General features: G+C 48.6%; 2 protein-coding genes across 3 annotated transcripts in view; one reads left to right on the plus strand and one right to left on the minus strand.

Moving 5' to 3' along the window:
* ISCA2 (iron-sulfur cluster assembly 2) overlaps positions 1-993 on the minus strand; it is a gene marked incomplete at its 5' end in the record, with an annotated part of 16,669 nt that extends 15,676 nt beyond the window's left edge. The window contains one exon of the mRNA XM_082275855.1: positions 940-993. Within this exon, the coding sequence (XP_082131981.1) occupies positions 940-993 (54 nt within the window). The remainder of the gene's footprint in view (positions 1-939) is intronic.
* The window catches only part of NPC2 (NPC intracellular cholesterol transporter 2), a 59,929-nt gene that overhangs the window by 43,778 nt on the left and 2,815 nt on the right, over positions 1-13,336 (plus strand). The window contains exons 1-4 of one of the 2 annotated variants that reach the window (XM_082242694.1): positions 1,093-1,116; positions 9,468-9,560; positions 9,721-9,828; positions 12,265-12,437. In XM_082242694.1, the coding sequence (XP_082098820.1) occupies positions 9,476-9,560; positions 9,721-9,828; positions 12,265-12,437 (366 nt within the window). In that variant the 5' untranslated portion in view covers positions 1,093-1,116; positions 9,468-9,475. Of the gene's footprint in view, positions 1-1,092; positions 1,117-9,467; positions 9,561-9,720; positions 9,829-12,264; positions 12,438-13,336 lie in introns of those variants that run through there. The other variant, XM_082242695.1, reaches the window with a different exon arrangement.

Consider the following 13,336-nt stretch of genomic DNA (forward strand, 5'->3'; position numbering starts at 1 on the left):
GGGGGGAGAGAGAGGGGGGGGGAGAGAGAGAGAGAGAGGGGGGGAGGAGAGGGGGAGAGAGAGAGAGAGGGGGGGAGAGAGAGAGAGAGGGGGGGGAGAGAGAGAGAGGGGGGAGAGAGAGAGAGGGGGGAGAGAGAGAGGGGGGGGGAGGGAGAGAGGGGGGAGAGAGAGGGGGGAGAGAGAGGGGGGGAGAGAGAGAGGGGGGAGAGAGAGAGGGGGGGAGAGAGAGAGGGGGAGAGAGGGGGGAGGGGGAGAGAGAGGGGGAGAGAGAGGGGGGGAGAGAGAGAGGGGGGGGAGAGAGAGGGGGGGGGAGAGAGAGGGGGGAGGGGAGAGAGAGGGGGGGGGGAGGGGGAGAGAGAGGGGGGGGAGGGGGAGAGAGAGGGGGAGAGAGAGGGGGGGAGAGAGAGAGAAGTGTGTATATATATATATACACACAGATAGAGAGATGCGCAGTGTAGAGAGAGAGGGAGAGAATGAGCAGTGTGTATATATATATATACACACACACACACAGATAGAGAGATGCGCAGTATATAGATAGATGTATATACAGTTTTACTAACAAATACCAAAGTGGCAGAATTAGATGTGGTTACGGTTTGTTTACACTCCGGGGATGGAAGGATCACCCCCTCCCCCTATCATTATTATGACATGTTATTATTCGGAGTCATGGCGCAGCAATGCGATGATTGCCATCAGGAAATGTGCCCGGAGCTCCGCGCTCACTACCAGGCCCGGTGTTCCGGGACACGCTCGGTGGAGAGGAGGGGCGGCCGCGTATCCGGTACAGAGCGGTACCCGGGTGGTCGGTGTTTTTTTTGGTTGAAAATGTATATTGGTCGGTGTTGTATAAGTATAGGTTAGGGACGGTTGGTATTCGAGTAAACAACAGTGTGACCTCACAGCCGGTAGACACGTGACCGAAATACCACTCACCTCCGCCCCGGTGTAGGCCTCATCAGACCCTTCAGCAGACCGCGCCGCCGCCATCTTTGCACTCCGGCTCCACCCACCGCTCGCTGATTGGCGGGAGCGAGGTCTGGTGATGTGACGTACGGCAGGGTGGAGGCCACCCGGAAATCATAAGACTTCTATTGAGTGTGCGAAGAAGGAGTGGGTAAGTGTGGGGGAGCGGGGGGGATACCGAACCTTATTATGACCGATATCTCTTTATATTCACCCCACCACTATACACAGAGCCTTCTATGTATATCCTGTGTATAGAATTTATATATATCGCCCCAATACACACACTATATCCCCTATATGTAGGCACCCTTCTGTATATTCCCTATATACACACACCACCCCTAAAGTGTATATATACACACAACCACCCCTAAAGTGTATATATACACACACCACCCCTAAAGTATGTGTGTGTATATATATATATATATATATATATATATATATATATATATATATATATATATATATATACACACACACACACACACTCCCTCTATAAAATATATATATAAACACACATACCACCCTATAGTATATACACCCATATACAGTATCTCACAAAAGTGAGTACACCCCTCACATTTCTGTAAATATTTTATTCTATCTTTTCATGTGACAACACTGAAGAAATGACACTTTGCTACAATGTAAAGTAGTGAGTGTACAGCTTGTATTAGGGCTCTTTCACACGGGCGTTCCGTATGTCCATTTTTTCATCCCATCCGTTCGCGGATGATAAACGGACATAATGCATGTCTATGTAAATACTGATGTCAGCGGATGACACCACTGACATCCGTTTTGCGTCCGTTCTGTTCAGTTCCGTTTTTTTGAACGGAAGAGAACCCTATTTTTTTTTCCGTTTGAAAAACGGAACTGACGCAAAAACGGATGTCAGTGGTGTCATCCGCTGACATCAGTATTTACATAGACATGCATTATGTCCGTTTATCATCCGCAAACGGATGGGATGAAAAAATGGACATACGGAACGGACACTCCAATGTGTCATCTGTGTCCGCAAAAAAAAAAAAAAAGTCACTGATCGGAGGAAAAAAACTGAACGCCCGTGTGAAGGACCCTAAGGCCCCGTTCACACTGGGGCGATCCGACTTGCCGGGGCGACCTCATAGGTCGCGGCGCGCTGCTCGCACCGCGACCCTCGGAGCGGCCGGCATGGACTTCATAACATTGAAGTCTATGCAGGTCGCTCCGGGTCGCCCCAAAGAAGCTCCGGACCCTTTTTCTAAGTCGGAGCGACTTAGAGAGGAGGCACCGCTGCCGCCGCCGCCGCATCATCACTCACAACATAGCACGGCGGCCCGCACTGCAGGCGGCCGCAGCTCTTAGATATCCCGTGGTGGTGACAGACAGCCTGTTTCTTTTTTATCCATGTAAGTGCATTCTTACTGGTTTAATAAATGGTTTTAAAAAGATAACACCCTATTGGCGGTCCCTCTTTATCCCCATTCATTTTGAGGATAAGAGCAGCTACTGACCACCAGGGGATTGATCCACTATCGCGTCTGAGAAAGGAAAAGATGATCGTCTGGTTCGAATAGTTCCACAGCCCTTCACATATGCAAATTTGGTAAGAGGCTCACCTTCCCCCCACCCCGCCGGACTGGTAGGTAGGGGTGGATCAACATTTTTTCCTTTCTCTCGGCATGCGACTCCTGTTGTGGATCTTATCATAGATATGCCCTTATGATTTATTTTTCTGGTAAGAAGCTCGGCTTTACAGGTGGTGGGATATTGAGCACAGTGGGCTTCCACATTCTGATTCAACTGCTTCTATCACAGACACTATTATTTGGACTTTTCTTTGTTTGTTATTTGGGATTGTTTTGTTACAATTCTTTTGTTACATTTTTTGCTACACTATTGCACTTATCACTTGTGTGGGAATTCATTTTCTCCTTCACGTTATTTCAGCAGGTTTTTTGCTACATTAACAGGCGGATGCTATCTATTTATTCCAGTTTAGACCCCATTCAGACTAGCGCGACTTGTCAGCCTGACAAGTCGCGGTCGGTCGCTCACTCGCTCGCCATTGAGTAGTAGAGGACCCGTTCTAATAGGAGCGACACAAGTCGCTCCGACTTAGAAAAAGGGTCCTGTACTACTTTCCATTATGTGAAGTCCCTGCAAGTCGCGCCGAAGTCACGGTTCACAGGTCGCCCCTCGAAGTCTGATCGCCTCAGTGTGAGCCGGCTCTTATAGATCACATTATTGGGTTATTTGTTTGAATTTATATAAATTCAGGACCCTCATCATTTTGTGCACATTGTACACACTTGATCATTATTTGGCTTAAAACAGCACTTATTTTATTTTATTGGTTAGCGCACCTGATAACACACATTATATTCACGTTCACCATAAATTGGTTCTAAGGTTGCAGCTTCCCATAATCTAATCGGCGCACCTTCACATTTTACCCAGTCCATCACCTTTACCCTCAGCTTCTTTAGCAAGGCAGTGCTCGTCTTGGAGGTGTTTGGGGTCATTATGTTGGAATACTGCCCTGCAGCCCAGTCTCTGAAGGGAGGGGATCATGCTCTGCTTCAGTATGTCACAGTACACAGGGGCAGACTGGCAATGTTCGGCCCAGGGGGCAAGTACAAATCCGAGGCCCATGGTACAGCGACTCGGGCCCCCTCCCACTTTCCCTCACCCCCCCTCCCACTCTCCCAATCCTCCTCCTGACCCCCATTCCAAGCTGAAGCCCTGCTCCAGATACTCTCTACTTACAGGCTGAATCTGCTTTCCTGACCTGGCCAGCAGGGGGTGGTTGGGGGCAGCTGGGTCAGCTCGGTTGGGGCTGGCCGGGGCAGAATAGTCTCCAGTGGGCATGAAACCGGCTTCTACTCAGACACAGTTTACACCATCCATGCTGGGGGGGGGTGGGGGGCCTGCGCTTTGTCCTTGTCTTCAGCCCACACTCAGTAGATCAGTGGCAGGGACGTTTTACTTCTCTTTACCAGGAATCCTTTAGGCATGTCTGTGGCAGAAGCGGTGCAGACTTTTTATGGAGCATCAGAGCGGCCCAGGGGGCAATTGCCCCCCTGCCCCCTGGCCCAGTCCTCCCCTGACAGTACATGTTGGCATTCATGGTTCCCTCAATGAACTGTAGCTCCCCAGTGCCGGCAGCACTCATGCAACTCCAGACCATGACACTCCCACCACCATGCTTGACTGTAGGAGAGACACACTTGTCTTTGTACTCCTCACCTGGTTATCGCCACACACGCTTGACACCATCTGAACCAAATAGGTTTATCTTGGTCTCATCAGACCACAGGACATGGTTCCAGTAATCCAAGTCCTAATGCCCCATACACACGTGCAGATTATCTGCAGACTTACCAAAACCATATAATATGAGGTCAAATCTAAACACTTTCAATTTGTATGCAATCCGGCAGGCCCTTGCACTACATAGAAAAGGTAAGTCTGCAGACAAAAGTCTTCAGATAATCTGCACGTGTGTATGGGGCATTAGTCTGCTTGTCTTCAGCAAACTGTTGCGGGCTTTCTTGTGCATTATCTTTATAAGAGGCTTCCTTCTGGGACGACAGCCATGCAGACTAATTTGATGCAGTGTGCGGCGTATGGTCTGAGCACTGACAGGCTGCCCCCCCCCCCCCCCCAACCACCCTTCAACCTCTGCAGCAATGCTGGCAGCACTCATACGTCTATTTCCCAAAGACAACCTCTGGATATGACACTGAGCACGTGCACTCGTCTTTGGTCGACCATGGTGAGGCCTGTCCTGTTAAACCATACAACCACTGTATGGTCTTGGCCACCGTGCTGCAGTTCAGTTTCAGGGTCTTGGCAATCTTCTTATAGCCTAGGCCAGTGATGGTGAACCTTGGCACCCCAGATGTTTTGGAACTACATTTCCCATGATGCTCATGCACCCTGCAGTGTAGTTAGACCGTCATGGGAAATGTAGTTTTAAAACATCTGGGGTGCCAAGGTTCACCATCTTAATAGAGCAACAATTTTTTTTTTTTCAGATCCTCAGAGAGTTCTTTGCCATGAGGTGCCATGTTGAATTTCCAGTGACCAGTATGAGAGCGTGAGAGCGATAACACCAAATTTAACACACCTGCTCCTCATTCACACCTGAGACCTTGTAACAGTAACGAGTCACATGACACCGGGGAGGGGAAATGGCTAATTGGGCCCAATTTGGACATTTTCACTTAGGGGTGTACTCACTTTTGTTGCCAGCGGTTTAGACATTAATAGCTGTGTGTTGAGTTATTTTGAGGGGACAGCAAATTTACACTGTTATACAAGCTGTACACTCAGTACTTTACATTGTAGCAAAGTGTCATTTCTTCAGTGTTGTCACATGAAAAGATAGAATAAAATATTTACAAAAATATGAGGGGTGTACTCACTTTTGCGAGATACTGTATATAAACTGTTCAAAAAAAATCTAAGGAACACTGTTTAATCAGAGTATAGTATCAAAGTCAATTAAACTATTGGGATATTGATCTGGTCAGTTAAGTGGCAGAGGGGGTTGTTAATCAGTTTCGGCTGCTTTGGTGTTAATGAAATTAAAAACAGGTGCACTAGATGGGCAACAATGAGACAACCTCCAAAACAGGAATGGTTTTACAGGTGAAGGTCACCGCCATTTGTTCCCCTACTCCTCTTTTCACTAGTTTTGCATTTGGTCAGTGTCACTACTGGTAGCATGAGGCTATACCTGGACCCTATAGAGGTTGCACAGGCAGTTCAACTCTTCCAGGATGGCACATCAATATGTGCCATTGCCAGAAGGTTTGCTGTGTCTCCCAGCACAGTCTCAACAACATGGAGGAGATTCCAGGAGACAGGCAGTTACCCTAGGAGAGCTGGACAGGGCCGTGGAAGGTCCTTAACCCATCAGCAGGACCAGTATCGGCTTCTTTGTGCAAGGAGGAACAGGATGAGCACTGCCAGAGCCCTACAATATGACCTCCAGCAGCCCACTGGTGTGAATGTCTGACCAAACCATCAGAAACCGACTTCATGAGGGGGCTTTGTGCTCACTGCCCGTCACTGTGAAGCTCGATTGGAATTTGCCATTGAACACCAGAATTGGCAGGTCTGCCACTGGCGCCCTGTGCTTTTCACAGATGAGAGCAGGGTCACCCTGAGCACATGTGACAGATGTGAAAGGTTCTGCAGAATCCATGGAGAATGTTATGTTGCCTGTAACATCACTCAGCATCACCAGTTTGGTGGTGGGTCAGTGATGGTCTGGGGAGGCATTTCCATGGAGGGATTCACAGACCTCTACAGGCTAGACAATGGCACCCTTACTGCCATTAGGTATCAGAATGAAATCCTTGGACCCATTGTCAGATCCTACTCTGGTGCAGGGGGTCCTGGGTTCTTCCTGGTGCACGAAAATGCCCGGCCTCATGTGGGGAGGGTATGCAGCCAGTTCCTGGAGGATGAAGGAATGGATACCATTGAAAGGCCCCCCATGCTCGCCTAAACGAAATCCAATAGAACACCTCTGGGACATTATGTTTCAGTCCATTCAACGCCACCAGGTTGCATCTCAGTCTGTTCAGGAGCTCAGTGATGCCCTGGTCCAGATCTGGGAGGAAATACCCCAGGACACCATCTGTCATCTCATTAGGAGCATACTCCAATGATGTTAGGCATGCATAGAAGCACATGGGGTCCATACAGACTACTGAGTACCATTTTGCTGAAATTTCATTGCAGCAACTCAAAATGGACCAGCCTGCTGCATCATTTTTTCACTTTGATTTTCGGGGTGTCCTTGAATTCAGACCTCTGTAGGGTGATCATTTTTTATTTTCATGAAACAATATGGCATCCTTTTCTTCCTAACACATTACCCAGTCCATATTAGTACAGATATCCAGCATGAGATTCCCCATTGAGATCCTGTGACGGGAGTCACTTTGGACGCGGGGTGACCAGGAAACTGGGGGGTACTGCGGATATGGTTTGGATTGCTCCAAATGAGACAGCGATATTCAGGAATGATGTCTCTTGAAATATGAAGATTTTATTCCCTGTACATTGTGAGGTCTATGACCAGGAAGTACAACTCCTAATATGGGCATTCCAGGAAGTTTAATGTGGAGACTGACTGTCTATTGCTTAACGATGTTGCTTTTGTCTGAATAAGTAAATTGTCATCTTGTCTGAGGTGGCTTTCCATTCACCTATTGTTAAGTGTGCTAATGAACTCCCCTGTTGTCTGCTAAGGGATGTATTGACACGCCAAGTAATTTGTATTGGGGGCTGGATTTGGGTCATTGTTCATGTAGTGACTGCATTACTTCTAACGTGTATATAAAGCGTGTATTCCTTTTCAATAAACAGTCTGATTCCTGCTTGACCCTCAATACAGAGCCTCGTCTCGTACTTGGGGGAGGGGGATTATTCGTATGTGTTTCTTGTTCGGCTGAGTGGAGTGTCCAGTAGCTTCCTTTGTGTTTGGGAATGAAATGTCCTAAACGACTGTAACCCCTTTCATACCTGGGGTGTCGTTACAGATCCGATGTGTTTTTAAAGTGTTCCTTTATTTTTTTTTTGAGCAGTGTATATATCCCCTATCTATAAACACACCCCTTGTATCCTGTTTACTGCCAGGAGAGTTGAGGCCCCGTTCACATTGCTGCGATCCGACTTGGGGGGGCGACCTCCGAGGTCGCGGTGCGAGCAGCGCGCGGCGACCTCGGAGCGGCTGCCACGGACTTCATAACATTGAAGTCTATGGCGGTCGCCTCCGGGTCGCCCCAAAGAAGCTCCGGACCCTTTTTCTAAGTCGGAGCGACTTGTGTCGCTCCTATTAGAACGGGTCCGCAGCTTCCCTATGGAAGGCGACCTATGAGGCGACCAGGTCGCCTCACAGGTCGCCTTAGTGTGAACGGGGACTAAGAATTTTTTCATTTAGTGTATCGCTCAAGCCGGTGTTCTATCAGAAAACCCTACCCCATCAGATTTCCCTACCTACGTCATTTCCGGTACAGGCTCGTCATGCACCAGCTGTAGCCGCGTCACACGTCCTACTGCGCATGCGCGGAATAGGTAGGGAATTTTGATAACATCGTAAGGGGGTGAGGCAAAAGTCCTACTGCGTATGAGCGGGCGCATGCGCACCAACGGATCTGGTAGCGGCATCAGCTGTGGCTTCGTCATGAATCAGCTGTAGCCGCGTCACAAGTCCTACTGCGCAGAATAGGTGGGGCATTTTGATAACCTCGTAAGGGTCAGGCAAAAGTCCTAGTGTGCATGCGCACCAACAGCTCGGGTAGCGGCATCTCTTTTAACAACATCCATCCGATCTCCATGGCATACACTGCGCCAAGCCGACAATGGGACAATCCTATTCGCTACCCACACGAGCACGCCTCATTGTCTCATTGTCGGGTCGGTGCAGTGTGGGGCATGGAGATCGGATTGTCGGGTCAGCACAGTGTGGGCCATGGAGATCGGATGGATGTTTGTTATCAGAGATCCCGCTGCCCGACCCGTTGGTGCGCATGCACACTAGGACTTTTGCCTGACCCTTACGATGTTATCAAAATGCCCTACCTATTCTGCACATGCGCAGTAGGACTTGTGACGCGGCTACAGCTGATTCATGACGAAGCCACAGCTGATACGCAACCGGAAATGACGGAGGTATGGAATTCTGATAGGGTTTGGTATACTGACAGAACACCAGCCATATACCGAGCAATTTTCCTGCAACCACAGGTCCCATTGGGCCATTGTGTCCTCTGGGCAGAGGAAGCCGTCCCCACCAGGAGAATACAGAGATTATTGCTAGCAGCTATAACATCCACTAGCAATAATCTTGTGTAAAATCCATCAGGCTGGTTGTACTCAATTTTATCAATCAACTTTAGTACATCCAGCCTGCCCATACATGACATGGTTTGAGTTATCTATAGTCGGCTTAAGATACACTAACAGATTGAAGCTGAACTCCAGCTCACACTTAGTTACAGCAAACCGTTTTTTTCCTTTTGGGCTAAAGGTTTTTCATGCAAAAAGAAAAACTGAACATTGTAAGCAGTCCTGTCAGTGGCCTCATCCCTGTAACTGCTACATCTGCAAGGCAGCTTGTTCTGTTTAAAACAAACTTACTGACAGGATAACTAGGTGGAAAGCGAGCCTAAAAAAAGAAAACGAATGCAGCCATCACATCTAAGAATTGGTAAGCTGCAATATAATAAATTGTTGCTTTTGGGTTTTATACCGCTTTATTGTAGTGAATTACCTGTAAGGTACTTGAATTGTGATTGCTTAGCTATTTGTTTTTGTTCTTCCTTGGTCAGTTTAATACCAGTAAGGATGAATTATATAACTTCATTACATTTACAGCTCCAGCTAGGGGGAGGGGTTGCGGGGGTGGGAGGATTGGGAAAGCAGAAGTGGCTGTGAATAGGAGAGAAGCAGAGAACTTGTTCTCACTGTACATTGTCTCTCCTCAGCTGTCACCATGTCGCTGGCTCACATCGCACTGCTGCTGGCACTGACCGTCTTCACTGTCGTTGTTGGGGAGCCGCTGGTCTACAAGGACTGTGGTAAGTGGGTATGGATGTCAATGGATGGTGTCAGTCCATTGTCTTCTTCTCATCTCAGCCGGACTGAAGTGAGGGTGAAGCATGGAACATGTGTCAGCTATTGTTAGAAAAATAATCTCAGTGCTTTGCTGGCCTTTGACTGGCTGTTTTTTCATTGCAGGCGGTGAAGTGGGGAAGCTGCTGACGGTGGATGTGTCTCCATGTCCCACACAGCCGTGTCCTCTAGTAAAAGGCAGCACTTACACCATCAATGTCACCTTCTCCAGTGGTAAGTGTGATGTGTGTGGAGGCAATGTAGGAGATGTGATGTTGCAGACACTGTACAAGGCATGGTGTGTGCACGCTCAGGTGCTGTATGGAGCTTAGTGTGTGTGGAGGCTAAGTGTAAATGCAGGAGCTGTATGGGATGAGGTGATGTAGGGGGCGTGCAGACACTGTATGGGGCATGGTGTGTGTAGAGGTGATGTAGGGGATGTGGTGTGTGCAGACATTGTATGGGTAATAGTGTGATGTAGGGGATGTGATGTGTGCAGGCACTGTATGGGGCATGGTGTGTGTAGGTGTGCAGACACTGTATGGGGCATGGTGTGTGTAGGTGTGCAGACACTGTATGGTGTGTGTAGGGGTGACGTATGGGGCATGGTGTGTGTAGAGGTGATGTAGGGTGTGCAGACACTGTATGGGGCTTGGTGTGTGTAGAGGTGATGTAGGGTGTGCAGACACTGTATGGGGCTTGGTGTGTGTAGAGGTGATGTAGGGTGTGCAGACACTGTATGGGGCATGGTGTGTGTAGAGGTGATGTGGTGTGTGCAGACACTGTATGGGGCATGGTGTGTGTAGAGGTGATGTAGGGTGTGCAGACACTGTATGGGGCATGGTGTGTGTGGAGATGATGCATGGGTTGTGGTGTGTGCAGATGAGATGTACAGGGATGTGGTGTGTGCAGACACTGTATGGGGCATGGTGTGTGTAGAGGTGATGTAGGGTGTGCAGACACTGTATGGGGCTTGGTGTGTGTAGAGGTGATGTAGGGTGTGCAGACACTGTATGGGGCATGGTGTGTGTAGAGGTGATGTAGGGTGTGCAGACACTGTATGGGGCTTGGTGTGTGTAGAGGTGATGTAGGGTGTGCAGACACTGTATGGGGCTTGGTGTGTGTAGATGTGATGTAGGGTGTGCAGACACTGTATGGGGCTTGGTGTGTGTAGATGTGATGTAGGGTGTGCAGAGACTGTATGGGGCATGGTGTGTGTAGAGGTGATGTAGGGTGTGCAGAGACTGTATGGAGCATGGTGTGTTTAGAGGTGATGTATGAGTCATGGTGTGATATAGGGGATGTGTGTGCAGACACTGTGGGGCATGGTGTGTGTAGAGGTGATGTAGGGTGTGCAGACACTGTGTGGGGCATGGTGTGTGTAGAGGTGATGTAGGGTGTGCAGACAATGTATGGGGGGGCATGGTGTAATATAGGGGATGTGTGTGCAGACACTATGGGGCATGGTGTGTGTAGGGGTGATGTGGGGTGTGCAGACACTGTGTGGGGCATGGTGTGTGTAGAGGTGATGCATGGGATGTGGTGTGTGCAGACACTGTATGGGGGGCATGGTGTGTGTAAAGGGGATGTAGGGTGTGCAGACACTGTATGGGGCATGGTGTGTGTAGAGGTGATGTAGGGTGTGCAGACACTGTATGGGGCATGGTGTGTGTAGAGGTGATGTAGTGTATGTAGACACTGTATGGAGCATGGTGTGTGTAGAGGTGATGTAGTGTATGTAGACACTGTATGGAGCATGGTGTGTGTGTAGAGGTGATGCATGGGTTGTGGTGTGTGCAGACACTGTATGGGGGCATGGTGGTGTGTAGAGGGGATGTGGGGTGTGCACTGTGTAGACACTGTGTGGGGGGTATGGTGTGTGTAGAGGTGATGTAGGGGATGTGGTGTGTGCAGACACTCTATGGCAGGGGTGGGGAACCTTTTTTCTGCAAAGGGCCATTTGGATATTTAGAAAATCATTCGGGGGCCGTACAAAAATGTTAAACTTAAAAATTAGCCTGTTATATTTAGTCAAACATTTAATAACTCACCCCTAATGTGATGGCTGGAACTGCGTCTCTTTGGTGAGGTGTGTGATGTTAGCTGGTATTGATGATGTTGCTACTTGCAACTGGTTTTCCAGGTCTTTGGTCAGTCTGGAGCGCAGTCAACCCTTTGCCGTGCTAAGTTTTTAAAAGAACTGCTGTGCTGTGGGTACTACTGGCCCAGGCTGGTACTGCTGTGGGTAATGCTGGCTAAAGACTCAGGAGCGGTGCTGCACTGGAGGAAGATGGAGGTTCCTGTATCTCGGTCAGTCTCCTCACAGGCGAAGTGCATTTGATATCACTCCACCTTTGACTCACTCAGACAGAAAGGAGCCAGAACTATACAAGAAACATCGGCTCCGTTCTGACAACTCAGACAGACAGACCAAGTGGCACGGACCAAATGATTTCGGGGGCCGCATATGGCCTGTGGGCTGTAGGTTCCCCACCCCTGCTCTATGGGGTCATGGTGTGTGTTTATATAGAGGTGATGTGGGGGGAGGGGGGGTGTGGTGTGCGTGCCCAGCCACTGTATGAAGATTACATGTAAAGCTGCTGTAGGGTTGTGATGTGTTTAGAGACGCGGCTTGAACAACTTAATGACCATGTCTGTCTCATCTACCAGGTGAGGTAACTCCAAACTGCAAAGCTGTAGTCTATGGCCTGTTGGCAGGAGTTCCCATACCCTTTCCTCTGCCAGAATCAGATGGGTGTAAGAGCGGAGTGGGCTGCCCCCTGAAGGCAGGCGAAACCTACACCTACCTAACCAAGATGCCGATCAAGACAGAGTACCCAAAAGTAAGTAGAATTGTGTTTCTGTACTGCATTATTGGCTCCTGTTGTTGTCAATCACAGCCGGGGAGGGGGGGGGGGGTAGGAATGAGCCCCATTCTGTGTGTCTTATGGGCACACCAAGCGGGGCTCGAGCACGCATGAGTGCCTCCATAGCAAGCGGCTTGCAATGGGAGGAATCAGCAGGGGGGAGGATCCAGGATTGGTGATGGAGGCTGCTCTGTGCAAAACTAGACCAGGTAAGTATTACAGGTTTGGTATTTTTAAGGGGGGGGGAATCATTTTTTTAAAATACTTTATAGAATTAGTTCACCTTTCCCAAAAAACTGTCTATGCAGCAGAGCTGCACGATTAATCATTAACATTTGCCAGCTATTTGCATTTTTTTTTTTTAAACAAAACTGCTCAGCGCTGTGAGATAAATAGAAACAATGTATCGTTTGGTTCTTTTACATCAAAGGGATGAACTTCTGTCAGTAAATGAGGTCAGTTTAACCACTTAGAGGTTGTAAACCCCTGAGTACTGTTTGTACCTATAGGTACTGTAAACATCTCCTAAACTTGCAAAGTTTAGGAGATATTTACATTGCATGCAGCCGATGATGTCATCGGAGCATTTTTCAGAGCCCTGTTCCCGTGACCGGCGGCTCGCGCGCATATGCGAGGGAGTGACATAACGCGGCTCTGGCCAGTAGCACAGTCGGAATCTCTAGACCCGGAAGGAAGATGGCCTCCAGCGGGGACAACGCGATCTTTCAAATGCAATATTTTGGGGAAAAATACACTTTACTTTCCTGTTTTCTTTTTTTTTTAATTCATTAAAGTTACCCCAATTTTTTTTGGATAATGCGAAAGATGTTATGCCAAGAATAGTTGGGATTCTCATTTTATCCAGAATCTTGCAG

Source organism: Pelophylax lessonae (assembly GCF_965119305.1).
Source record: "Pelophylax lessonae genome assembly, chromosome: 13".
Classification (NCBI taxonomy): domain Eukaryota; kingdom Metazoa; phylum Chordata; class Amphibia; order Anura; family Ranidae; genus Pelophylax; species Pelophylax lessonae.